This window comes from Mirounga leonina, unplaced genomic scaffold (assembly GCF_011800145.1).
Source record: "Mirounga leonina isolate KUSES-001 unplaced genomic scaffold, KU_Mleo_1.0 Mir_53, whole genome shotgun sequence".
In the NCBI taxonomy this organism is placed as follows: Eukaryota; Metazoa; Chordata; class Mammalia; order Carnivora; family Phocidae; genus Mirounga; species Mirounga leonina.
The window spans coordinates 94,777,337-94,804,807 of NW_023270807.1; the positions used below are offsets into that span (position 1 = coordinate 94,777,337).

General features: G+C 39.1%; 1 protein-coding gene across 2 annotated transcripts; it reads left to right on the plus strand.

Annotated features, from left to right (window-relative positions):
• Nucleotides 1-12,205: 12,205 nt before the first annotated feature.
• LTV1 (LTV1 ribosome biogenesis factor) lies at nt 12,206-27,264 on the plus strand. Of its 2 annotated transcripts, none has more exons than XM_034990872.1 (11): nt 12,206-12,362; nt 13,378-13,509; nt 15,353-15,526; nt 20,108-20,195; nt 21,614-21,752; nt 22,114-22,369; nt 24,203-24,330; nt 25,429-25,568; nt 25,844-25,896; nt 26,089-26,289; nt 26,402-26,946. In XM_034990872.1, the coding sequence occupies exons 1-11, from the start codon at nt 12,360-12,362 to the stop codon at nt 26,510-26,512; spliced, it is 1,425 nt and encodes a 474-aa protein (XP_034846763.1). In that variant the 5' UTR covers nt 12,206-12,359; the 3' UTR covers nt 26,513-26,946. The 2 variants fall into 2 exon arrangements, with proteins under 2 accessions (XP_034846763.1, XP_034846762.1); XM_034990871.1 differs by lacking the exon at nt 12,206-12,362 and adding an exon at nt 12,508-12,776 and having other exon boundaries at nt 26,402-27,264.
• Nucleotides 27,265-27,471: the final 207 nt, after the last annotated feature.

Genomic DNA, 27,471 nt, shown 5'->3' on the forward strand with positions numbered 1-27,471 from the left:
AATAAAGTATGAAATGAAATAAAATAAAAATAAAATAAAATAAAATAAAATAAAATAGAATCCTGTGGCTGTTATTCTCACCAAAAGCCAACCTTGTAGGCAGGGGTCATTTTTAGCCATGCTAGGTTTTACTGCAGTGTCACTCAGCTTGCTGCGTTGCTGACACAAACTGCACCCCTATGAACACCGTGCTGTTGATCAGTGTTTTGGGGAGGGGGTGCTGTTGGCATTTGGAGCTGGGCAGTTCTTTGTTTACAGAAATGTCCCCTACATTGCAAGCTGTTTTATATCCTAAGCTCATGCTGACTAAATGCCAGTAGCATGCCCAGTCACCGTAAAAACACCAAAAGTCAGAAGCGCTCCCCCATGTTCAAAGGCCCTCCTAAGGCGGTACCACCTCCCTTGAGTACCACTGTCTGCTGCAATTTGAGGACACACAGGGAAGAGTACCTCTTTCAAAACATCATCTGGACTGCCTTGCACTACTTTGGGCCCTGAATAGTTCCTTCCCCCTTTATTTTCCAAGCCTTCTGCTTCAGTGAAGCTTTAATTTGCCAGTTCTTCAGGGAGGAGGGTGCTGGGCAGCCTTGGCCGTTTCAGTTGGCATCGTCACTTGGCTGGTCCATGTATGTACTTACAGGAGAAATTTCAAATGAAGCAAACTTTTTTTTCTCTGTTTTGGCCTCACAGTTTTACCTAAGAACTACACTGTTGGTTACCGTCTTTGTCAGGGTCTTGAGGATTATTGCATGGCTTAATCACAAATACAGCTAACAATCCACATAACAAAACTGGCGATCCATGAAAATCACCGTTAGATTTTCTCCTGGTAAGGTACATCCCTTGAGGTTCAAAGCTATCACCTATTAATCCTGTTAAAGAAGCATTTAATCCACTTGTAAGTGCTTGAATTCTCCCTGTAACTGTAGTCATGCAGTTCAACTTTTCTAAAATTTGTCAATACTAAATTATGAAGGAAGCGTGGATTAACTGGATTGCATGCCTGTTGTTCATACTTCATTGATGGTCATACACAAAACAAGATGATTTTACCTAGTTGAAACATTGTGGAACTACGCTAATGATACATAAACATACTTTTGCTCTGTTGCTTTTTATCACCAAAACTGAATGGTGAATATGTCTTGAAATGATTTGGATGAACTGTGGCTAATAGAATGGAAGAATTTAGCCACTGTAATTTTCCAAATACTAAAATGTCTAAGTATCTTTTTCGAGACAGAGCAACTCAGAGTTGATAAAAGAGGTTATATTGTGAATTTTTAGATGGTGCTTAAGAATTCTTATCTTGTTAAATACCAGTATTTTTTTTTTCTTTTTAAGAATAAATTAAAGGGAGTAAGTGAGGCAGAATGCCACTCCACCCTCAGGTCAATTTCATGGTATATTAAAATGCCAATAATATTTGTGCCACTTGCCAATTTGGGGGACTCTTGCCATACTGGATGCTTTTGTTATAGTTTGTATCATTACATTGCTTAGAGAGCCTTCACAAAAAGATGTCACCTTTGCAGTGCTAACTAGCATTTGAAAACAATCTGAATAAATCTAGGGTCAAACCACTTACATTACTTAAAATATAGGCACTAATTTTTATTTTCATTTTTTTAAATATTTCTTCTGTGGCTTAGAAATGTGCCAATGTGTTCAAAACATTCTGCACCAGTTTCACCAGATTTAGTACCTAGCAAAAACTCAAACTTGTCATTTTTTTCTATGTAATAGTGATTTTTAAATCAAGAACTATACACATTCGTTTGTTATTTTAGTCTTTGGTTAAAGTGATTAAGAATGGTAAGCTGTGATCATTATCAGACTGACGGAATGATTCCTAATTTCCAGTAAGTGATCTAATTCTACATATTACACAGGTACAATATCTGTGAGTGTAAATAACTGGAACTGTACACTGATTAACATGACAGTTTCTCTTTTTTTGTTGTTCTTGGTCTGTACTGTATTATAGTATGTCGGTATAAATACCTACAAGTATACACAGATATGTATATGTATTCCACTATTGTAACCTGAAAGACAGACTATGTATTATCTTTTTTATTCCTTACTGGTGTTTGTGTTATTTAAAAAGCAAAAATTATGCTCTATTTAGTTGTATAATATTATAGGATCTTTGCTGTGCACAATTCCAAGTGCCTTAGAACATGGTTTAGCTTTCTTAAGTATATATAAATGCATATATGTATAAAATTGGGAAAAGTTACCTCAATAAAATCATTGGGAAATCCCCAACTTTAGTTTCTTCCAATTCTATTGTATTGAGACAGTGCTCGGTATTTTTAAATTAAAAGCTTACGACTCCTCCCCTGTAAAGCAAGAATAAGACAGATCTTCTAATTGTCTATTATTTCAACTGCACCTAATTTAAAATTTTTTGTATGTAAGGCCTTGTGATTTGTAATTTTTATTTAAAATATCTAAGAATTACTGCTTTAAACAGCAACTTACAGTATATTTTTAAAACTTGTTTTTTTTTAATATCTGAGGATATTTGATGTTGATGTTTCTATTGACATTATATTATGTAAAAATAAAAGCTAGTACCTTTAGAGTTTATAATACAGAAAATAAACAAAGTTCCTCATTATGCTTATTATTTAATGTATTATAAGCAAAGAGAGAGGTGGGGAGCATATTTTGGCCAGTAAAGGAACTGGAATATACTTTTCATTTTTTCAACAGCAGTTACAAATTGTAACTTAGCCTCCCTCAACTCTGGGACAAAAGCAAAGGTAGGAGAGGAAGGTATGAAAAGCAATTTGTGTGCCATTATCCTAGAAGGAAGACATATAAGAGAGAAGATTGGGACCAAGAGTTTTAAAAGTAGGTTTGAAAAATTGGCCCCAAGTATGCTATGTATGCTATTAAAAATTAGCTGTACATCCCCAAGGTAAGTGTAGTAGTTCAACAGCTACTTTCCATTTTTGCTCACACTAAACTAGGTTTTGCGTTGAAACACTAATTTCTAAAACCCAGTGGAGGTAAGAAATGGACAATTTTTTTTCCATTTTACATAACACTTTGATGGCATTCATTTACGTAAGACTATTGTGATTGAACTCATTGCTGGACCTCAACTCAGATATCTGTATGGAGTGCTTATGCTGCTGTCTACACACAGGCCAAGTCCTTGCCCAGTTTATGAGTTCTGAACTCTTTGCCCTTTACTCTCCCTCTGCCCCTCTCCCAGCTCATTCTCTCTCTCGCTCTCTCAAATGAATAAATAAAAATCTTTAAATAAAAAATATTAATAATAAAGGGGCGTCTGGGTGGCTCAGTTGCTTAAGTGTGTGCCTTTGGCTTGGGTCAGGATCCCAGGATCCTGGGATCAAGCCCCACATCAGGCTCTTTGCTCAGCGGGGAGTCTGCTTCTCTGTCTCTCTCTGCCCCTCTCCTAGCTCATTCTCTCTCTCTCTCTCTCTCTCACTCAGATGAATGAATAAAAATCTTTAAATGAACTCTTTGCCCTTTAACAGGTGGTCACTAAGTAGTAGAACACAGAAAACTCTAGAGAAAGCTGAGAACCTAAGTTTGTGTGAAGGTTTTTTGCTCTTTTGCCAAAAACAGGTACCATTTCTAGATTTTCAGGGAGAAAAGCTATAGATACTAACTTTGTAGTTAGATAAATATCCTAAGGTGGCGAGAACTAGCATTTCACTCAACAATGGGAAGAATTTGTCCCTAATTATCATGTAGGCATACTCAGCAGCTTGACCTTAAGTTGTAAGTCATCTTTTCCACGGTCAATTTAAGTTTGTTACTACTTTATGTTTAGCCCCTTGATTACCTCTGAAATCTTGGTCATTGCCTCTCTGAGTCTTCCTCAACCAACCATTCTTAACCCTGCTACCACATTATTCTTCCTAAAGGATAACCCTCATATTATTCCTTCTCAGAACTTTCCAGTGAGTTCCCTCTGCCTACCGAATACCTCCCAGGTGCTTCAGTCTAGCCCTCAAGATCTGCAGCTTCACCACAGACCACAGTTCCAGATAACTCTCATTCCTCGCTTGGGCCAAATCAAATGAAACTCATTGTTCTCCATATACATTATGCACTCTCCCAACATCACAGCTTGGTTTGTGCCATTTCTTCCAGCTAGAATTTGCCTGTGTTTATTAACATCCTTCTAGGAAGGGTTCAAATGTCTTCTCCAACTATTGTATTATAGTTTCTTTAAAGTGTTCAACACCATATATAAATTTAACAGATTTGATTCCTTTTATAAGCACTTCGAGGGCCCAAATGTCATTATAACGAGCATTGTTTTTAAGATTTTATTTATTTATTTGACAGATAAAGACAGCGAGAGAGGGAACAGAAGCAGGGGGAGCAGGAGAGGGAGAAGCAGGCTCCCCGTGGAGCAGGGAGCCCGATGCGGGGCTCGATCCGAGGACCCTGGGATCATGACCTGAGCTGAAGGCAGACGCTTAACAACTGAGCCACCCAGGCGCCCCTATAACGAGCATTTTAACAACACTTTTAAGTTGAATACCTTGTAAATGGAGTCAATCAAACTTTCTTAAACATTTTAGTATTATTACAAATGTAAAAATACTCTTATGCTTTTCAGCTTTGCAAGTCTAAAATTAGTTATATAGTTTAAATTAGAATTGTGTGGCTAATTGGTGAGATTCTACAATATTCCAATTTTAAAAAATTACAAATATTTTAATACCAAGTACATACAGATTTTCCCAATACTTACAAATCATATATGTAACACAAAAATATTTTTGCCTTTCATCTAATTTCCAAGTTTAATTCTAAGCCTTTCCAGGCTTGTAGAAATAAGACCACTGTCTTTTCTTAGACACTGAGAAAAGCAGATTTTAAAACCAAAGACAAGCTGAAATTACTGGATTGATGATTCACCATTTGCTTAACGGTCAAAGATCTATGACTGAGAAAACCATCCTATGGGCTTCTTACTTCTGAAAAGAATCTACTTGAACCACAGAGACATATTCAGAACCATTTTTCAGTCCCCATAACTTCTGGGGTCTCCAAATCCACAATCTTCAGATAGGATTGGCTTATTAAAACAGATTCGAATTACATCCTAAACAGTTCTTTTGTCTGATAGGTAGAAGGAAGTCCTGAGTTGTAGTTAGCTCCCTTCAACAATCTTCTACTGGCTTGTTGAAATTTTGCAATTTTTTTTTCATATTCTTTCTCTCTGACTAGACACAACTCATTTAAATAATACCCAACTAGATTCTGTATTCATCCCATACATATGTCTTGTCTTGTTTGTCCCTAAGGCCAGAACTCTGTAGTCATGCTCAGGATGGTCTAATTAAATCTAAAAGCTGAGCTGACGGAGGAAGAGAAAGGGATAGAAGACTAACCAAGCTTAACAATGGCTAAATGTTGAAGGTCCTTGTAAACTTTCTACGGGAGTTCAGAATTTATCCTTAAGAGGAAGTATTTTAAGTGCAGGGGGAACATCCTCAGATTTGCCCTAATTACACTGGTCACAATGGCAAGACTGGATTGGAGGAGGCAATATAGGAAGCGTGAAAACCATCGCTATTGCCATAATCTAACTGGTAGATGATGGTGACCTCAACCAAAGTGTTCAACTATGGGAATGAAGAAACATAACAAATTCAAGGGACAACTGAAGGGCAAAAGTGATTGTTGCAAATGGGCAATGAGGGATATGGAAAAGTAAAGACTATACCTATATTTTTCGCTTGGGCAACTTGGTGGACGGTGGTGATGCCACATGCTGAAATAGAAAGTAAGGAAGGTGAGGTTGTAAGACTTGGGGGTGGAGGAGGCAGGGAGCCCGGGAAGGAGAGGGTAGGAGGTACGGAGAGGTGAGGCATTTAATTTTGCACATGAAATTCAATTTGAATTGACTGCCTGTTGAGACATTCACATGTGGACAGATGTACAGTATTCAGTTGAGTCTAAAGGTCAGGTACAAGGTCTATCCTACACAGAGGAAGTAGAGAATCATTAGCATGTGTAACAAACTGTGGAAATGAGTAAACCTCCCAACAGATAATGTAGCTTATGGCTAAATAAATTACTACAATGAAAATTTAACAAAATATTTTTTCTTCACCTGAAGAAAGGAGACAAATCTCCAAGACCATAAAATCATTTCATTTGCACATCATCTGAGTGCTTTGGAGGGTATATATATATATTTTTAATTTAACTGGGTTTTACCGGTTAGCTTAATTTTAAGTAAAATGGAGTAGTGCTTTATGTAGAGGGTTAAGTTGTAAAGCAAAAATTATATTTGAAAATATATTGCCTCGAATACAATGAACATTGAGATCTACTATTTCAATAAGTCCACATAGCCCATTTTTACTTCAACAGTAAAATATGTGGCTGGTTCTTTAATTCAGCCACAGATGAGGAAGTTAGTTTACATCTAAGTGCTACGTGGTATTAAAAAAAAAGAAAAAAACAAACAAACCTTACCTTTAAGCATAAGAAGTATACTCAGCACAATGAGATGCTCATACCATAAGCATAGGGAACATAGTAATGGAGGAAATAGAGGTCAATGTCTCACCCACATTCCCAGTATGAGCTCATTGACGGAATGGGAGGGAGAATCACTCAATAGTTAACAGTGGTAATTTGGGGTGCTTGGGTGGCTTAGTCGGTTAAACATCAGACTCTTGATTTCAGCTCAGGTCATGATCTCAGGGTTGTGAGATTGAAGCCTGCAGCAGGCTCTGTGCTCAGCTTGGGGGGATTTCTGCTTGAGATTCTCCCTCTTCCTCTCACTCTGCCCCTTTCCACCCCCTGCGGTGGGCTCTGCACCCTTCAGCTGTCCCTTCAAATCACATTTCTAATTTTGGGGGGGTCTGCTTGAGAGTCTCCCTCTGCCCCTTTCCACCCTGTGTGCTTGCGCTCTCTCTTTCTCTGTCTCAAGTAAAAAATAAATAATCTTTAAAAAAAAGTAGCAGTGGTGGTAATCTTATTTCTCTCTCATTTGCTGAAAGCATAGAGTTAAATTCATAAGTTAAAGGCATGCATGATCTAATTACCAAAGTTGTCACTGGTTTCAATAGTGACGTTGTCACTCAAAAGAAAGGAGACTAATAATGATTTGTGAGCTTTTAATAGCCTAAGGCTAGAATGAGCATAACTGACACATACCAAAGAAAACTCAAAATTCATGTCATAACTAGAAAGGCACAATAAAAAAATAATAAGTTGTATTAATATTTCCAAAGTGTACTCAGCAATGAAATGTATGTACTTTTGACTCAAAAAACAGGAGTCAGCAAACAAAAAGCCAAGCAGTATGAAGAGTTTGTGCTGTTAAAAAGAATTTTAAAGAACATAACATTACCGGGGGCTAGAAGCTAGTAAAATCATCTAAGTATGTAATATGAAAAACCTGAAAGGTACCAGGATTTGAGGCAAAGCAAAAGGATTAAGATAGAGGAACCTGACAAGTTGGGTCTAAATGCAAGCTAACAGATTCCATGATGTGAATCTGACTTGAAGCAAAGCATGTGTTCCCTGACAAATCCCAGAGGCTACAGGCCCTGGTTTCAGGAGATGGTCACCCTGAGGCAACAATGAAGTTAGGTGAATCCTTACATTTACCTGGGAAGTGGACAATTGCTAATCTTCACTGAGCACTGAGCACAGACCAGGCACAGGTCCCAGCATTTATAACATATTTTTTCATTTAATCCAACAATTCCTCTAAGGTAAACAATAATACTATCATTCCCATTTTACATTCAGGTAAGTAAACAGAAGCCCACTTGCCTCAGGTTACACAATCGAAGTGAAACAAATTACAGTCTAATTTCGGCCAGTGCACCAAGCCTCTTAACGCTGTCATTTAATATTATAGGGGAAATTTTGTGTTTCATTGGAAAATGATGCATTTTCAAACGAGTACACCCTTCCAATTCTGGGTTTAGGAGGACTTTGCACCTTTCCTTGCCTTTGAGCTATTTTACAACTTTGTAAGTTGTAGAAAGCTGACAGGAATGTGGAATAATTCTTGTCTCCAGACATGTACATAATTTCTGTCCAGTGGAGGTTCAGTTGCCTTCCCTAGGTCACTGGGAAAGAAGCCAGTTTTGTCTCCATTTGCACATTCTTCTCAGTATTCCTTCTCTGTCAATGTTTCTCTTCTTTGGATTGTCCTCTGAACTAATTGTAACATACTATGTTTCCCTCCTTAACAATGTGCTAAATAAAATCTTTACTCACTTTATGCTTATGTATGAGAGTGATGGGTTTACCATAAAAAAATTATCCTTGAACAATATTTATTAAACCTGATTATTTTAGTATCTAACCTGTCCTGTCTTTTTGTTTTTTGTGTTTTTTTTAAGATTTTATTTTAAAATAATCTCTACACCCAACATGGGGGCTCAAACTCATAACCCAGAGATCGAGTCACATGCTCTATGGACTAAGCCAGACAAGTGCCCCTACTTTGGTTTTTAAGTACCTTCACTTTTTTTAGACACCAAATGTAACACTTCAAATCCTCACTATAAATATATAAACAATAAAATATATAAAACAATGTAAGTAATTGTAAACAATGAAAAAATATATACAGGAGACATCTAAAGTTCCTATAATCCCAGCTCCTCATGGAAAATTGCTATGGGCAAGTTTGGTACATAGTAGACCAGGTATTTTTCGGTGCTTGCACTATGATATTTCTGTGTAAAATGTTTCTCTATATATAATTATTAACAACGACAACAACAAATGCCATTTTTGTGATGTTCTACAACCTGCTTTTTTTCTGACTGAATGAGTGACTGTCCATGTCGATCTGCATCTCCTTAGAACAGCTTCACAATAGACCATGGTATTAATTTTTTTCAATTAATCCCTTACTAGTGGAATTTTAATTGCTTTCTTATTCTCTATTAAAAACAGTGCTACAGTGAACATCCCGCTCCATCCATCTTGATGCTCTTTCTCTTTTTATAAATTAACTACCCCCGCAAGCTCTATTAATATTGTCAAGCATGTAATTTATAATTCCTCAAGTTACTGCTTCAGTGTCTAGTTAGTTTGGGTATATTTAAGCAAGTTTTCTCCACTTCTGTGTGCATTGGTTTCCTGGTGCTGGGGGTCCTTGGGCAATGCTGATGGAGAACCACTGCTGAATGTGATAAAAAATAGTGCTAAGATGGTAAACATGGTTTCAATAGGCAAGTTCATTTCACATGGAAAACACAAAATTTTTCAAAGCCTAGACTAAACCAGGAATTAAAATTAATTAGAATGAATTTATTAAAATTCTTTTTAATCATTATGAAATGGATGCCATTTATTAGAGCATACTAATAAGATTCTAGGAGAAGTATGGCTTGGATTTATTATCATTACTATAATATTTCAGTTATGGGTGTTTTTATCATAGGAAATGTTTTTCTGTGTTAAGACAAGCCAGGGTCGGGGCGCCTGGGTGGCTCAGTCGGTTAAGCCACTGCCTTCAGCTCAGGTCATGATCCTGGAGTCCCGGGATAGAGTCCCGCATCGGGCTCCCTGCTCGGCGGGGAGTCTGCTTCTCCCTCTGACCCCCCCCCCCCTCATGTGCTTTCTCTCTCTCAAATAAATAAATAAAATCTTAAAAAAAAAAAAAAAGACAAGCCAGGGTTTTGTATATATACCATTTTAACGAATGCATTGTTCTAGATATTGTATTCAACAAATATTAAATGAGCTCATGTTTATATACACAGCATCCAGAACAGGCTCGAACACATGTTAGCTACCATATGTGTTGGCTTTTTGAGATGGGGTATATTGTAATGGTTAAGGGTGTGACTCTCAAGCGACACCTGAGTTCACATTTTGGCTGCATCACTTAATGGCTTTGTGTTCTTGGGCAAAAGTCCACTTAATTTTCTGTTTCTCAATCTCTAATCTATATATAACAAAAGGATAATGATAGTAAATCTCTTAAATCCTTCTTTAAGAATTTAAAGAGTAAATATATGTAAAGTGCTTTGAACAATGCAATTCTTATTGAGTCCTTGCTATGCTATGCCCTGGGGAAGTAAATTAGGCAAGACAAAAACCCTTGTCCTCAAGTCGGTTACTACAGTTTGAGTCTAAAGACAGATGAAAATAGTTTGGATTTACAATTTGATGTAACTGAGTAGACTAATCACAGGGCACAGCGAGAACATGTGGGGAGGGCCCTAGTTTTGAAGAGTGTAAGTTTCCTAAAGGCAGAAATGGCTAAGCTAACACTTGAAGAACAGGGAGGCGAGAGGAAGAGATTTTTAGATGGGCATAGCAGAGTCAATCTCTTTTAGGTACATTGGGGAACTGCAAGCAGTTTAGTAGGGCTGACTCAGAGAGTGGTGTGGGGGGGATAAGGAGACATGATGCTAAATTGATGGGTAGAGGCTAGATGAGAGAAGCAGTTGGCCATGCAAATGAGTTTAGACTTTATCCTGAGGCCAGAGGGTAAGACATCCAAAAGGTTTTATATACGCAAATGACATGATTGGATAAGAGTACTAAAAATTATAAGTCTGATAAAAGGGGTAATGGGGTGATACCTTTGGATATTTAAAAGGTAGAATGGACAGAATTTGCAGCTGCCTGCCTTATGTAGGCAGTGTAGCACACTGTTAAGGGTGTGGCCTTCCTGACCAGACTGATGGGCTACACATCTAAACTTTTCCATTTATTGTGTGACCTTAGGCAAGTCACTTCAATGCTCTGAACTCCAGGCTCTATAAGACTGGCTAATTGTCACCTAACTACAGGTTTCTTTTATCAAAGAAATTAAATGACATAACGAATACAATGAATACAATGTGTTAGTATTAGATCAGTAAATATATACAGTAACTGAATAGTACTCAAAATTTAAAAAAAAAAAAAAGCAATATAGTTAAGTGGTCCGGCTCTAGTCAGACTCAGGTTTAAATCCCTACTCTGCCATTTACTAGCTGTGTGGCCTTGAGAAAGTTACTTAACTTTCCTGTTTTAGTATTTGTAAGATACTGAAAATAATAGTGCCTCTCATAGTGTTTGGTAAGGAAGATAGGAGATAATTCAGGTAAAGTGCCAGCACATTAATTCATTTAAACAAATATTTATTGAGTGTATGTACCAGGCACTATTCTAGGCCCTGAGGATAGATAGACATATTAAATAAAGCCAATCAAAACAAAACAAAACCTGCCCTCATGGAGCTTAACTATAGTAAACATCCTGCACATAGGAGTGTTATATATGTTAGAAAGCATCATCCTAAGACAATTTCTGTGGTCCTAATCTAAATTGTTTCTATAAGTTTTATTGTAATAAAAGTAATATTCCACAAATATTTATAGAAGTAATAGGAGGACATAAAGGCACAGTCCAAGATAACTCAGACATTGTAAAGACGCCAGAGATTGGGAAGGGGAAACACCAGTTTGAGGAAAGATCTTCTGATAAAGTTATGAATGCATTACCACCCTCTTTTGTCCAGGAAAAGCTGTGAGAATGTGCCAACACCTGCCTGAAATCTTCCTAAGAAGGGGTGATTATAGCCTATTTGCTTAAACCACGTTAAAACATTTGACGAACGACTTGGAAGAAAATAAACATTAGTATCCTCCTTATAAGATAAGGTATGCAAACACCAAAGAGATTCTATTAGTTCAAATGCCTTTACTGTCAACAGAATCTCGGAGGGTTTTGTCTCCCAACCTTTGAACAAAGACCTGATTAAGCATGGTGCAGCGTAGAATAGCGAGGCCTTGATCCTCCGTTGCTAAGGCAACCAACTCGCCGCCAGCCCCTAAGAGACGGAACCTGAAACCTCAGTGACCCAGGAGGGTGGACACCTTCCTTCTGTTTGTGTACCTGCGTGTGTGTGTGTCACGGATGGGAATAGGCAGGGCATACAATTGTCAATGGGGATGGTAGATACGTCGCCTCTGTTCTCGGTAGAGGGCGCAACAAAAGCAAGTTCCCCCAGAAACAGCAACCCTTCTTTCGCGCCTCACCGCCACAAAGGCGCCCACGACTTCGTTTCCCAGTTTACTTAATTCTGGCCGGAAAAGCCCCGCCCCCCCGGGGGGTGGAAACAGCCCCGCCTCCCAATAGCTTCTCGCGATCGTTAGACGGAGCGAGCTATGGTTAACTTCCGGCCGCGACACCTTCAGCTCTTCGGCGATTGGCCCATTTCCACGGTCTGTGCTTAACTTCCTGTCTGCACGTGTGAAGCGGCCTAGGGAGGCCGCGGAGAGCCGGGCCTTACCGGCGTTCGCGTGGTAGCGAGTCGCTTCTCCGGGACGAGGCGAGTGCAGCCGCCGGCCTTCTCTGGGTGAGCGCCGCACGGCTGCAACATGGTAAGCAGGTCTCGTTGTCTCGGGGACGAGGCGCTCTGGTTTTGCTGACGGCCAGGCCGGTTCCTTTGGTGCCAGTGGCTACTGAGGGCGGGGACTGGGAGGGCTGGCCCGGAGGTGCCGGGAGGAGGCTTGCGGCCCAGTGCCCCGGTATGGTCACCCTCGCCACCCTGGGCATACTTTGCAGTTTAGAGTGCGTCTCCCCCAGCCAAGCCTCCCTAGGGAGTGGACAGAGGAGAATGGCTTCCCTTATCCCGAGGGGCCTGGAAACCCGTGAACGCAGGACACAAACGCTCAACCCTGTGCTTCATGCGTTCGGAGGAGGGAGAGTTGGCTGGTTTCTCCAGACGTTGGAGTGGCAGTTGTCTGCCCGTCTGTGTTTGCTCTGGGCAAAGGGAACTTGCGGGAGAGTCTAAGGTTGGGCCCCAAAGCAGAATGGCTTAAAAACTGGGATGATGCTTTCTCAGTTTAGCGAGTCAAGTTGGGTAGGGTAGTGAGAGTGTTAAAAGAGATGATGAATCTTACTTAACTGTAGCTGTGTTGTCCTGGTTTCATTTAATAGTTGGTGCGACAGGTGTGTAACTTGATTGAAATGGTCTTCCCCAGATTTACCTGTGGCAGGTTGTTTGTCATTCTGATTTAATCTGTCAGGGACCTTCTCTGAGCCCGCCGTCTAAAGTAACTTTCAGTCCTTTGCACATCACTTTTCTTTACTTAAAATCATTTTTTTTGGTGATTTGCTTTGTAAGCATAGGGACTCTGACCTCATTGCTGTATCCCAGCACCCATAACAAGGTTTGGCACAGAGTAAGTGCCATCAAAGATACATTGAAGGAAGGTAAGTGCAGATTTTGTTGAACATTGTTGATGTTGCCTACCATAGAAATGTACGTTTTAGAAATCCGTTGATCCTTCACATAACTTACTGAAGATTCGTATATGGACTGTGGGTTTGTGTGTGTGTTTGTTGTTGTTGTTGTTTTTTTTAATGGTTTGTTCTGATTCTGTTCCTTTGAAGCCTCACAGGAAGAAAAAGCCTTTTATAGAGAAGAAGAAAGCTGTGTCTTTTCACCTGGTCCATCGGAGTCAACGAGATCCTTTAGCAGCAGATGAGACTGCACCCCAGAGGGTTCTGTTACCCACACAGAAAGTAGGTCCTGTTCATTAGCCAATAAGTTTGCAGGAGGACTGTCAGTAGTTTCTAAGTAAATTGTTAGCTGATGTTCTGCAACTACTGTGATCTTTTGGGAAACAAAATCTATGACTTAAATTTTCAGTAAATGTGCCGATTTTTTGTCTTGCATATTGGATTGAGAGGGTAAAGCATCTTTATTGGAGATCTTTAAATGAGCACATCTTGTACAGTAATAGTAAATATTTACTAAAACACTTACAATGCTGCATGATATTATTTAGGGCATATCTCTGCTTTCTTAAGATCCTGTCATTTCAAAACCACAAACTACTGTTTTGTCTCCTCATCATTCATCTCATAAGATGTAAAACATTAGAACTCATGAATTAGCTTCAGAAAATGCCAGGAAGCCTTTAAAAGGTTGATTTGATAATTGTCAAGTGTGTAAGTGTGGGAAAATTTGAAAGGAAGTCTTGGGGAACATTGGCCATATTTAGCTTTTTAGTAAAGCCTGTTTGTGTTGTATGTTGAGAAGTTTCTTTGCATATAAATACAAGAAATTGTATTTGATTTTCAAGTTCTTTTAGTCTGTTAACCCTCCCAAGTACATGATAAAACAGTGTGTGTGTTTCTTGGCTTGAATTTTTTTTTAATTGAAGTATAGTTAGATATACAGTGTTACATTAGTTTCGGGTATACAGCATAGTGATTTGACAAGTCTATACATTACACTGTGCCCACCACAAGTGTAGTTACTGTCTGTCACTATACAATACTACTATAGTACCATTGGCTATATTCCCTCTGCTGTACCTTTTATTTCCATGACTTACCCATTACATAAGTGGAAGCCTGTATCTTCTACTCCCCTCCACCCATTTTGCCCATTCCTAACCCCACCCCCACCGCCACCCCCCTCTTCTGACAGCCATCAGTTTTGTTTTCTGTATTTATGGAGCTGTTCTTTCTTTTTTTTAAGATTTTATTTATTTATTTGAGAGAGAGCGCACGCACAAGCCAGAGGGAGAGGGAGAAGCAGACTCCCTGCTTGGGCAGGGTGCCCGACGCAAAGCTCGATCCCAGGACCCTGGGACCATAACCTGAGCTGAAGGCAGACACTTAACCGACTGAGCCACCCAGGCACCCCTGTGGATCTGTTTCTGCTTGTTTTTTTTTTTCTTGTTTTAGATTCCACTCTCTGACTTACTTCACTGAGCATAACATCCTCTAGGTCCACCATGTCTCAGATGGCAAGATCTCATTCTTTTTTTTATGGCTGAGTAATATTTGTGTGTGTGTGTATACACACTACATCTTCTTTATCCATTCATCTGTTAGTGGACACCTGGGTTGCTTTCATATTTTGGCTGTTGTAAGTAATGCTGCAGTAAACATAGGAGTCTATATGTGTTTTCAATCAGTTTTCATTTTCTTTGGGTAGATAGTGGAATTACTGGATTGTATGCTGTTCCTATTTTTAATTTTTTGAGGAATCTCATTCTGTTTTCCACAGTGACGTGACCAATTTATATTCCCAGCAACAGTGCACAAGTGTTCCCTTTTTTCCACATCCTCACCGACACTTACTTCTTTTTTCCCTATCTTGTCTTGAATTGTTGCACAGAAATGTCCAGTAGAAGCAGGAATTGTTTCCATTCTATTTAAATTTTATGTAGCACTCGGGTTCAGAAACTTTTTTTTTTTTTTTTTGAGTTTGTCAAGAATTCTTTGTCTCATTCCTGTCAGCCAAAATGTTCGTGTGCCATGTGCGTCCTATTCTGAAAGCTGTGTTCACTGGAAGGTTCCTATGGCTTATGCTTGGAAGAGGTACTAATTAACATTTTGTTTATTATCCTAGATAAATGATGAAGAGAGGCGAGCAGAACAGAGGAAGTATGGCGTGTTCTTTGATGATGACTATGACTATCTGCAGCACCTGAGGGAACCATCTGGGCCCTCAGAGCTTATTCCCATAAGTATTTTCAGTGCACCCGACAGAAGAGACGAAAAAGAGGAAACTTTAGTAATTTCAGTAAGACTTCTTATCAATATATTTGGGAGTGAGTGAAGAGACCACTTATAAATCAAGATAAGTGAGGCAAGAAATGGTATCAATTTCAAGAATACAAAAATAAGCCATGCCCTAGTGTGTGTACGTATGTACCATCAGTAGAGAGTAGGCTGCCTGTTCTCTGGTGGCAGCTGTCAAAAGTAGCCTTTGGGTGTCTGGGTGGTGCAGTCAGTTAAGCATCCAGCTCTTGGTTTTGGCTCAGGTCGTGCTCTCAGGGTTATGAGATCAAGCCTCAACTCAGGCTCTGTGCTGAGTGCAGAACCTGCTGAGGACTCTCTCTCCCTCTCCCACTCCTCCCTGCTCACATGCACATGTGCATTCTCTCTCTCCCTTTCTCTCTCAAATCTTTGAAAAAAAGTAGCAACCTTACAGGGTTAGAATTTTGATTAATAATTGTGGTCATGTTAGATAGCACCTTTCAGCAGAAGAAAAACAGCTGACATTGTGTGTGTTAACAGCTAATCAGTATCATAAAGTATCTTCTAAGAACTTAATTTTTGCAGAATGTTCAGATCTTTAACAGTCGTAAAAAGCTGCAGGCTAACTATAAAAGAATAGAAGCAGTAGATTGTAATGAAGTTTCTGTGACTCTTCTCAACCAAAATGCAGTCCCCTTTAATATTTTCTTTTAAGTATAAATGAGAGCACATATTTATATGAAATTAACACTACTAATTTAAGTTCTGTTTTTCCCCCATTAATGTTAAAGATGCCCGTGTCTTATGCCTTTATCTTTTTATTTAGTGTTAGTATACAGTAAATTTTTCTATGAAACTTTATATTACTTGGCACTTAAAAAAAAAAGAAGATACTCATTTATTGGGTTTATTAACAAAAAAGAAGAGCTAAAAAGGGTACCAATTTCTCCCGCTTCTCATTCTCCACTCCTCTCATGGTCTAGGCATTCTTTTTCTCAGGGAAGTATAATCATAGCTTCTCCATATTTATTTAGTTGACAGCGAGAGAGGGAACACAGCATGGGGAGTGGGAGAGGGAGAAGCAGGCTTCCCACTGAGCAGGGAGCCTGATGTGGGGCTTGATCCCAGACCCTAGGATCATGACCTGAGCCTAAGGCAGACGCTTAACGACTGAGCCCCCCAGGCACCCCGGGAGAAAAGTCTTAATAAAGTTCTAAGATTCTTCTGGCTGAATTGTATTGGCTTTTGAGAGATTAGCTTTTAATCTTTAATTCATTTTCGGTAAAAGTAATCACTATTTAGTTGGCTTTTTAATAGAGTAAGGCTCTTTTTAATTGTTACGTTAATCACCATACATTACATCATTAGTTTTTGATGTAGTGTTCCATTAGAATAGGCTCTTTTTTTTTTTAAGATTTTATTTATTTATTTGAGAGAGAGAGAGAGAGAAACAGCATGAGAGGGGATAGGGTCAGAGGGAGAAGCAGGTTCCCCGCTGAGCCGGGAGCCTGATGTGGGACTCGATCCCAGGACTCCAGGATCATGACCTGAGCCGAAGGCAGTCGCTTAACCAACTGAGCCACCCAGGCGCCCTAGAATAAGGCTCTTATATGGACACTTCAGTGATGTTTATTATAAGGTTGAGTGAATTATGTTTAAAAACAAAAATTCCCTCTGTTTTCTGTAGCATGATGAAAAAATACGGATGAGTCCCATGTGCTTTTTTGACTTTAAAGTAATTTGTAGGGGCACCTGGGTGGCTCAGTCATTAAGCATCTGCCTTCGGCTCAGGTCATGGTCCCAGGGTCCTGGGATCGAGCCCCGCCATCGGGCACCCTGCTCTGCAGGAGCCTGCTTCTCCCTCTCCTGCTTCCCCTGCTTGTGTTCTCTCTCTGTCAAATAAATAAATAAATAAAATCTTTAAAAAATAAATAAATCAATAAAATAATTTGTAACAAACCACCCAAATTGAGTAAACCAGAAATATTGAATAAGCCATAGAAACAAAATAAAGCAGTACAGAAGTAGTTCTGTTTAAGCAGCCCAATTGTCACAGGAAAGAAAGCAGGTACCGCTGTGGTAGAAAGCAGCTGGGCAAACTCAACAGAGTGCAGAATTACTGCAAATAAAAAACAAATTTTTTTTTTTTTAAAAAGTAGTCCTATCTAAACTCTAATTGTGTATGTGATTCTTTTTTTTTTTTTTTAAGATTTTATTTATTTGAGAGAGAGAGAATGAGAGAACACGAGAGGGGGGAGGGTCAGAGGGAGAAGCAGACTCCCTGCTGAGCAGGGAGCCCGATGTAGGACTCAATCCCAGGACTCCAGGATCATGACCTGAGCCGAAGGCAGTCGCTCAACCAACTGAGCCACCCAAGCGCCCCTGTGTACGTGATTCTTTGACTATTTTTCAGGATTTAAAAAAGATCTCCAGAGGTAAATTCACTAAACACAAGCTGATCCTCCCTTTTTTATAACCCCACATTCCAAAGATAGATAATCACAGGGTATCTTTAAAACAAAGCAGAACAGTGGGGCATCTGGGTGGCTCAGTCGGTTAAGTGTCTGACTCTTGATTTTGACTCAGGTCATGATCTCTCAGAGCTGTGAGATAGAGCCCCACGTCGGGCTGCGAGCTGAGTGTGGAGCCTGCTTGGGATTCTCTCTCTCCCTCTGCCTCTCCCCTCCCTGCTCGTGCATGCGTGCTCTCTTTTTCTCTCTTAAAAACCAGCAAAACCAAATCACATATTTTGTAATTTTTAAAAAGAAATAATGTGATATACCAAAAATCATTAAATCGTGCACTTTAAGTGGCTGAATTGTATGGTTATGTTAATTCTATCTCAGTAAAGCTCTTTTTTAAAAAAAGGACATTATAGTGGAAAACCAGATCTTTCCTATGCTTATGCCACCGAGAAACACACTTTGGAAGCTAAGTTTGCTGGATGTGCACTCCTGTACATAGCTTTTTAGTCATGCTCCTCAGAGGCTTCCAATTTCGCATGCTCCCATGAGCCAGTAAGAACATACATCTCAGCTTTGTGCCTGCTGCTAGACTGAGGATGAGGTGGGTGGTGAGGTACAAGAGACAGATAACATGTGGTGACCCTCACATTGGTAACTGGTTGAAAAGATCACACTAAAGCATAAGGACCAGTCAGTCAGATAATAATGTGCCAGCACGTATTGAGGTGTATTGTGTATGGTGTGAAGAATGAAGGGATTTACCCGAAGGAAAGTTCTAGAAGAGTGATCAAGAAGGGCTTCATGGAGGAGGGAGGAACTGAACTGGGCACTCAAGGTGGGTTGTATTGAAGACAGGAAGGAAACATTCCAGTCAGAAGGGACATAGGTAGTAGTGTGGATCATAGTGTCTGGTGTATATGTGTGCTCCATAAATTACTTTGAATTATTCCATGATGTGAGGAACTGGATGTGATTTACATGGAGGTTATATTATTAAGTAACTAGTAAATTTGGATATATGGAATAGTAAGTAAGCCTTGATTTTACTGACTGTGAAAAAATCAGGAGTGAAAAATCAAAACCTGTTACAAGTTCAAGAAGGTCACATTATAAAATAATAAAGGAGTTTTAATATGGAAGTGATACGAAGGTTGGATTAGGTGTGGACTATCTAAACAGTGGTGGTAGTAATCTGTGTGTTGGTTAGCCATGAGTAAGATGGTGCCCAAAAGACTGATGGGCAATCTTGGTATGCAAGAGAATTCAAGGACTACAGAGATGGAGAGAAATGATTTATGACCACCCCAGGATTTAAGGTGGCCAATTCAGAGAAATGCTGTGCCTTTACCAGAGATTGGCGTGTTATCTCATTTTAAGAGGAAAAAGATTAAATTTTGAACTTGAGGCATTACAAAACCTGGATTTGAATCCCAGGACCTGAGTTGCCAATTTGAGGCAGGCATGGCATTTGACCTTTCTTAGCTTTTGTTGACTACCGCATGCTGATATCTCACAAGGATTAAATGGAATAATACGCTGGAGGAGGCTTTGTGAAATATTCCAGGGAAACTGCTTGTGAGAGGATGATGGAATATACAGGTTTCAAATATTTTACTGGAGTACAAGTGAGCAAGAAGGCAGGACTTAGTTGTATTCGTTTTCCTAGGACTGCTATTACAAATTACCACACCTTACCACTGGGTGGCTTAAAACAACAGAAATTTATTCTCTCACAGCTCTGGAGGCCAGAAGTCTGAAAGTAAGCTTTCAGGAGTGTTGCTTCCATTGTGGGGGCTCAGGGCAAGAACATTGTCCCTCACCTGTCTCCTTGTTTTTGGTGGTTGCCAGCAATCCGTTGTGTTCCTCAGCTTGTAGATCCATTTTTCCAGTCTGCTCTCATCTTCACATGGCATTCTCCCCCTGTGTATCTTTGTATCATCATGTGGCCCTGTTACAGGGACACACCTATCTTTATGAATTAGGGCCCACTGTAATCCACTGTCACCTCATTTTAACTAATTACATATGCAAGGATCCTGTTCCAGAAGGTCACATTCTGAGCTGCTGGGGGGACATGAATTTTGCCGGGGACACTTCAACTCAGTATAGTAGGTCAGAAGTACTTTTTAATCTAACCATTGTGTAATTTCTCTTTCAAGACCACGGGAATTAAGTTGCCTTCATCAGTATTTGCATCAGAGTTTGAGGAAGATGTTGGATTGTTGAATAAAGCAGCTCCTGTTTCAGGTGTGCTTGATTTCTTGAACTTTTCAAATGACTTGATCTGTATTTAACAAAAAGGAAAGCATAGTAATGATAAAGCTTTTCTCTTTCTAATAAAGTGTTAAAACAGTTGAGATGTCTGAATTCAGATTAGAGGTCATTAGGAAGGGATGAGTGATCGGGGTCCTTTTTTTATTGCCATCAAATTCTTAGTCTTTGGAGTTTCTGTTTGGAGAGGAAAGTGGGAAAATTGGTTTTGAAGATCTAGTAGGGGGATTTTAACCTTGACCTAAACTCTTGCAGAGGAGATGACGATATTCACTTAGCCTTAACATACATATAGACTTAATCATTTCTTCCAAGAGTATAAGTATTTTATAGAAGTCCATTTTATCATCTGTTCCAGATACACTGAAAAATTGGTTGGGGTTTTGTTATTTGGATTTTTTGCAGTATTAATATTGTATTTTAGAACAAACACAGAAGTGATGTTTGGTATTTTCTCTTGAATTGCCTTAATTATTAACCAGTATTTGCCACGTAACATTCATTCATTTATTCCTTCTGTAGATTTTTGAGTTGCCACTATACAATGGGGTCTTGAGTTAAATCAGATTAAGCATAATCCCTGACCTCAAAGAATTTATCATCAGTTGGGAAGGATAGACAATAAATAGGAAATTACAATTACAGTACGAATGAATAAATAATGGTTTAGTTAATAGTGGGCAAGGTGTCCTGGAGAAAATGGTGTCTAAGGTGATTTCTTAGGTAGAAGGTAGGTCGGTGGGTAAAGGAGGGTGGGGTGGGGAGGAGAGGCTATTTCAAACAGGAAACTGTATGTGCAAAATTGAGAGAACATGAATAGGAGACCACATTTTAGCATGCCTAGAATGAATGGTAAGAATTAACATGAAATGAGTCTGGAAAGTCAAGCAGTGGCCATGTTATGAGGGATGTTGGAAGCCATGTCAGTTTACAAGGTTGAACTTGAAGTTTTTTGTGGACTCTCTTTTTACACGCAAAAGACCATAGCTGAAGAAACAGGTTTAGGATTTATTAAAATCTCCTAGGCTGGAAAGACAGTTCATCAGGCTACACATGCTTAATTTGAGTTACTTCTAACAGGTAAATTTAAAGCCCAGATTTTTCCTGCAGGTGAAAACCTTGAATTTTACTAAATAGACACAGTTTAATATTGCAGATCTATAATGCAAGAGTTTTTACAATTGGGTACTGAAACCAGAGGTATTTTTCCCCCTATTTTATTTTCTTGCAGTCGTCCCTGTCTGTTCCTCACTAGACCAGACTTGAAGTTTTTAATCATTTTTTAATTCTCAATACATAAGTAGAATGTGGCATATGATAGCTACTCAAATTGTGTTAAGTAAAGGAATCATGTTTTCTTGGGAATTACTGCTCAATTTTTGTTTTCCTTCTAGGACCTCGGCTGGATTTTGATCCTGACATTGTCGCAGCTCTTGATGATGATTTTGACTTTGATAATCCAGAGAATCTGCTTGAAGATGATTTTATTCTTCAGGCCAATAAGCCAACAGAAGAAGAGGGAACGGATATACGGTATGTGTGGTTTCTTTCGAATCAGGGATGACCTGATTATTGCTTATTCAGTAGGATGTACCTATAGAATGTTATAACTGGAACAGACCTTTGAGAGCATTTAGTGTTAGATTTTTGTATTTTAGAGCAGAAAATGTGAAACTTGAGGTCTTTACAAACCAACAATAGGTGGGGCTAAAGTCCAGGTTGCCTGATTGCTGGTTCATTACTTTTCCAGCCCTACCAGACAGGTCAAGCAGCACAGCTGTTACTGCCTAAACAGGAATCCAGTATTTCAACCCTCAAATTTTACTTGTGTAAAGTCATTTGGTTCTGTTGTTTCTCAAGTTGTTTTGACAGTTAATTTATGACTCTGACTTAGGAAATCTGAGGCCGAAGATGACAGTGAGTGGGAAGACATGGATGATGAGAAGGAAGGAGGTAGTGATGACGATAACTATGGCTCTGCGGGCTCATCAGATGAGGCCATGTCTGTCCCTGGAAAACCTCCTGGGACTGTAGAAAATCACTTATTCTGGGAAGAGGAGACGAAAAGTCGCTTTACTGAATATTCTTTAACATCCTCAGTTATGAGGAGAAATGAACAGCTGACTCTTCATGATGAGAGATTTGAGAAGGTAAGGTCCCCAAATAAGGGGCCTTTTAATACTAGTTCCTGGTGAATTTCATATGACCTTAGAACTCAAAGCCAGAACTTTCGGCATTAGAAAGAGCTTATGTCTTATTAGAACAGACCATAAAACCATCCTAGCTTTAGTTCTGGAAAGAATGCATATAGGTCAGAGATGGCTAATGGAATCTCTGGACTTTCCTCAGAGAGGTTTGACATTTTGATTCTGAACCTCTGACTCCAATCCCCAAGATTATGCTGTTTTCCTAAAGCATTGGTCTGAGCATAAACAAAATTCCATTGCTTTCAGTTTTTTATATGTGTTTCCTCACTGACATATCCCAAGGTCTAACATGGTGTCTGGCATATGATAGGAATTCAAACTATTCAGTAAATGATGAATGAATGAATGAATGGTTTCCTTCAAGGTGAATTTAAAAGGTTCTAACTTTGCTACCTTTTCACTAAGTACTAGCAGGCAAACTATTACAAATAACTTCACTCTTCAGGAGTCACACACCCTCTGTTTACCCTTAACAGCATTCTGGTAATATAGTAAACATCATCTAAACAATGAAATTTGTATTTATTTTTATTTATTTTTTATTTTTTTAAGTAGGCTCCATGCCCAATGTGGGGCTTGAACTCAACCACCCTGAGATCAAGAGTTGCATGTCCTATCTACTGAGCCAGGCAGGCACCCCTGAAATATGTACATTTAAAGGAGACTGTTCAGTTATATGGTCTTTTACTTTGCATAATTAGTGAATTTGAAAGCATCTGTAAAATATTCTGAGGTAAAGATTTCTACTTAGCTTTGCTTTCCAAGCTGAGCAGAACGATTGTCTTTCATTTTCCTATTAAATGGCAGCCTATTTTTGGGGTGCCTGGGTGGCTCAGTCGCTTCAGTGTCTCTGACTCTTGATTTCAACTCAAGTCACCATCCCAGGGTTGTGGGCTCAAGCCCTGTGTCCTTTGCACTCAGCAGGGAGTCTGCTTGAGAGTCTCTCTCCCTCACCCTGCTTCCGTTCTTTCTTTAAAATAAATAAATTGGGGGGGGGGGGCGCCTGGGTGGCTCAGTTGGTTAAGTGACTGCCTTCGGCTCAGGTCCTGATCCCGGGGTCCTGGGATCAAGTCCCACATCGGGCTCCCTGCTTGGCAGGAGTCCTGCTTCTCCCTCTCCCACTCCCCCTGCTTGTGTTACCTCTCTCTCTCTCTGTCAATTAAATAAATAAAATCTTTTTTAAAAAAAATAATTTTTTTTTTTTTAATGGCAGCCTTGGGGCACCTGGGTGGCTCAGTCATTAAATGTCTGCCTTCGGCTCAGGTCATGAACCCAGGGTCCTGGGATCCAGCCCCGCATCGGGCTCCCTGCTCCACGGGAAGCCTGCTTCTCCCTCTCCCACTCCCCCTGCTTGTGTTCCCTCTCTCGCTGTGTCTCTCTCTGTCAAATAAATAAAATCTTAAAAAAAAAAAAAAAAAAAAAAAGGGCAGCCTGTTTTCAGGCTAAGTGTTAGTCTTAAAGTACTGGGTAGAATGTCTTCCACATTCTGTTGTCATGGTGCTAATCCCTGCTAATATTATAATGGTATTTATGATCTCAATGGTAGTGCTTAAATATTGTGTAGGATTAAAAATAATGTAAAAAATCGGGGTGCCTGGCTGGCTCAGTTGATGGAGCATGTGACTTGATCTTGTGGTTGGGAATTTTGAGTCCCACTTTGGGTGTAGAGATCATTTAAAAAAATAAAATCTTAAAAAAAAAGATTAAAAATAACATTTTAAATGTTATAGTCTTAATACATTATTTTTCATGGCATCTTTTCTCTCTGTATTCAAGTTTTATGAGCAATATGATGATGATGAAATTGGAGCTCTGGATAATGCTGAATTGGAAGGTTCCATTCAAGTAGACAGCAATCGCTTAGAGGAAGTCTTGAATGACTACTACAAAGAGAAGGCAGAGAAGTATGATGACTTTTCCTTGCTTACTTTTTTGCATTTTTAAATAAAGTCTGTATTTGGACATCTGAATCTAGAAAATTATCCAGTCAGAACCTATATTAAGAAAATGGTATGTTTTGGGATGCCTGGGTGGCTCAGTCTGTTAGGTGACTGCCTTTGGCTCAGGTCATGATCCCAGGATCCTGGGATTGAGTTCCCCATCAGCAAGTCCTCCTTGCTCAGTGGGGGGCCTGCTTCTCCCTCTGCCTGCTCTGCCTGCCACTTGCCCTGCTTGTACTCTCTCACTATCTGACAAATAAATAATCTTTAAAAAAGAAAACAATGGTATGTTTTTCCATAAACTTTGACTCACATTTTGATACTAAGGTTCTGAAGCTGACTGTAACATTGAGTGGGAACCTACTGAGAACCACTTTTTCTATGGCTCTGACCTAAGAGTCATGATGGAAGAGCTAGGGTTAGAGTTGGGGGTGCGAGGTCACATTCCACTTGGAGAATGAGGTGGTGCTTTTAGCCTCTTTGGCTGAAAAGTTAGTCTGACCTCTAATTTTCATCTTTTTAAAATGCCAGGTATTCTGAGAAGTTGATATTTATGGCTCATGGAAAGATAAGAGTTTGTCTTTCCAGCCATGTTAGCATAACTTTACAGCCAAATATTTGACAAATCAGCTCAGCATCCATATTGAGGTGATTTTTCTGCAAGAAACTAATGAGGGGTTTACATTTGCTGGAAGGGTCTGATATTCCATGATCACCATCATTTGCAGATCCTGCTAAGACAAGGGCTATGCATTTTGAGTGGATATATGACTACTTTGGAGAGACAGATGGGGTAATGCTTTTTGAGGCTTTAAAAAAAACCATGTTTTAGGAAAGTTGCCATCTTGTTCAGTGTGTTATAACCCTGCAAAAATCCCTTTTCTGTCAGCAGAATGAATGTCCAAAACCTGCTGGAGGGGAGAATTGGGGCTGGGGGGAGCTAGGATTTTTTTAAAATGCTATTGTTTCCATAGCTCTTCAAGTGCAGTTTTAGTAACAGTATAATAATGGGTGTTTTTTTCCCCCCTCTTTTGTCTTCGTTTTTGAAAACTCAACCACAAGTTGTGTAAAACTGAATACTCTTGAACCCTTCGAGGATCAGGACTTGCTAATGAATGAACTTGATGGGTCTGAGGAGGAAGAGGTTATTACTGTAGTTCTTGAAGAAGCCAAAGAGAAGTGGGATTGTGAATCTATTTGTAGTAAGTATTGTAGTGTCCATTTTACTGCTAAAGGTATGATAGTAATTTTAAAGTATTGAGTACATCAATTTATTAAAAAAGTACACGTTTTGTGAAAATGATTTGGAAAAAGTAATATTCCCATTACTAAGTTGCAAACAATTTAAAAACACTTAGAAGAGAGACCATTGTTATTTTGAACTATGAAAACATTAAAGTTGGGGATATAATAGGAACTCAGTAATGTTTTGCTGAATTGAAAGTGTACTTATTGGTACATGTTTGTTTTTTTAAAGGTACATACTCAAATTTATATAACCATCCACAACTTATCAAGTATCAACCAAAGGTAAGTCCTAGGGTCCTGAGCTATTTGAAGTATGCAATGCAGAAAATGGAACGTACAGATTATTTTCTCACAGTGGCTATATCCCTTTGTGGCTGCAGCACTATTAGGAAAAGCAACAACAGTGTGTCATTAGTGAACTGTTTTTTAATAGGAATGGGAAATGACCTTAGTATGACTTTATCTTTATTTCAGCCCAAACAAATCCGAATATCTTCTAAAACAGGAATACCTCTCAATGTCTTACCTAAGAAAGGACTCACAGCAAAACAAGTTGAACGAATGCAGATGATTAATGGCAGTGATTTGCCAAAGGTGTCAACCCAACCTCGGTCTAAAAATGAAAGCAAAGAAGATAAAAGAGCAAGAAAACAAGCTATAAAAGAGGAACGCAAGGTAATGGAAGATGTACAAAGAGCTCATGGTGGGGGGATGGTTGTGGAAATTTTCTGTAAAATTAGTCTTCATCAGTTAAAAATTTGAGTAACCCGAATGTATTCTTATACAGGAACGGAGAGTGGAGAAGAAAGCTAACAAATTAGCCTTCAAACTGGAGAAAAGAAGGCAGGAAAAGGAGCTCTTAAACTTGAAGAAGAATGTTGAGGGGCTAAAGCTATGACAGTAGAACATTTAGGATAAGGTGCCTTCCCCGCTGGGGCTCCTCGTTATGTTCAGTATTGAACAGGGATCTTCAGAGAGACAAAATTATTTAATCTGCCATTTTTACTGGCAGGTATTTATACCACCAAGTTTTCTCTGCCATCTGTCTTGTAAATATTGTAACATTTTAAAACTTAATATTATAAGCTTAGAATTTGCTCTGAAATAAATGATTTCACAAATGTGAAATGTTTGGATGAGTTGAAGGAAAATATCTTCATAACATAAATGGAATTGGTGTATTCTTCATTTATTTGTATGATTGTCCCAGCTGTCCTTTGCAGATGTTCTCAAATATGTCTTTGAAACCTTTCCACTCCTTTTCAGGAGTTAAGTGGTTTAATTTGCTGTATGTAGAAAAGTGACCTCATTAAACTCCATTTGAAATGCTGAGTGGTTAAGAGTTTTCCTGAGAAGATTCCACTGGTAGGAACTAAGTTTCCCCCTGCTGTATGCAAAGGGCTGTTTCAAAAGGATGGCAAAAATGAATATTTATTAGGATTGTTGGGACTCATTTACTGGATGACTTACTTTTGGAATTTAAGAAGAGTGAAGACAGGAAGCAGAAGCAGAAATTAAGAAAACGTCCTTGGCTTCAGTGAGTACCTGGCTCAAAATCAGAAATATTTACTTCAGTTTAAACTAGAAAGTTTGTCTTTTCAACATTATTTAATGCTTGGAACCATTCATATTTGATTAAAAGATGCAGTTGAAAATTTTCCTTGTTTTTTGGTGAGGTTTGTTTGGTGTTTGTTTTTTTCCTGTAAACTTTTTCAAGGCTTAAGCAATGACACCATCACAATTGTTAATTATTTGGTAAACTGTGACTCCCTTGCAACAGACGAGTTGTTAGTGACCCTTGTTCATGTGTCCATGACTAATGTGTTGCTATCTGGACTGTTCTGGGGGGGGAAAAAA

Bases quoted from the DNA above. Each gene is read 5' to 3' on its own strand.
- LTV1 (XM_034990871.1), top strand. From the start codon at position 12,669: ATGCGTTCGGAGGAGGGAGAGTTGGCTGGTTTCTCCAGACGTTGGAGT. The intron at 15,527-20,107 runs GTAAGACTTCTT...TTCTCTTTCAAG, and splicing joins AGGAAACTTTAGTAATTTCA to ACCACGGGAATTAAGTTGCC. The intron at 21,753-22,113 runs GTATGTGTGGTT...ACTCTGACTTAG, and splicing joins GAAGAGGGAACGGATATACG to GAAATCTGAGGCCGAAGATG.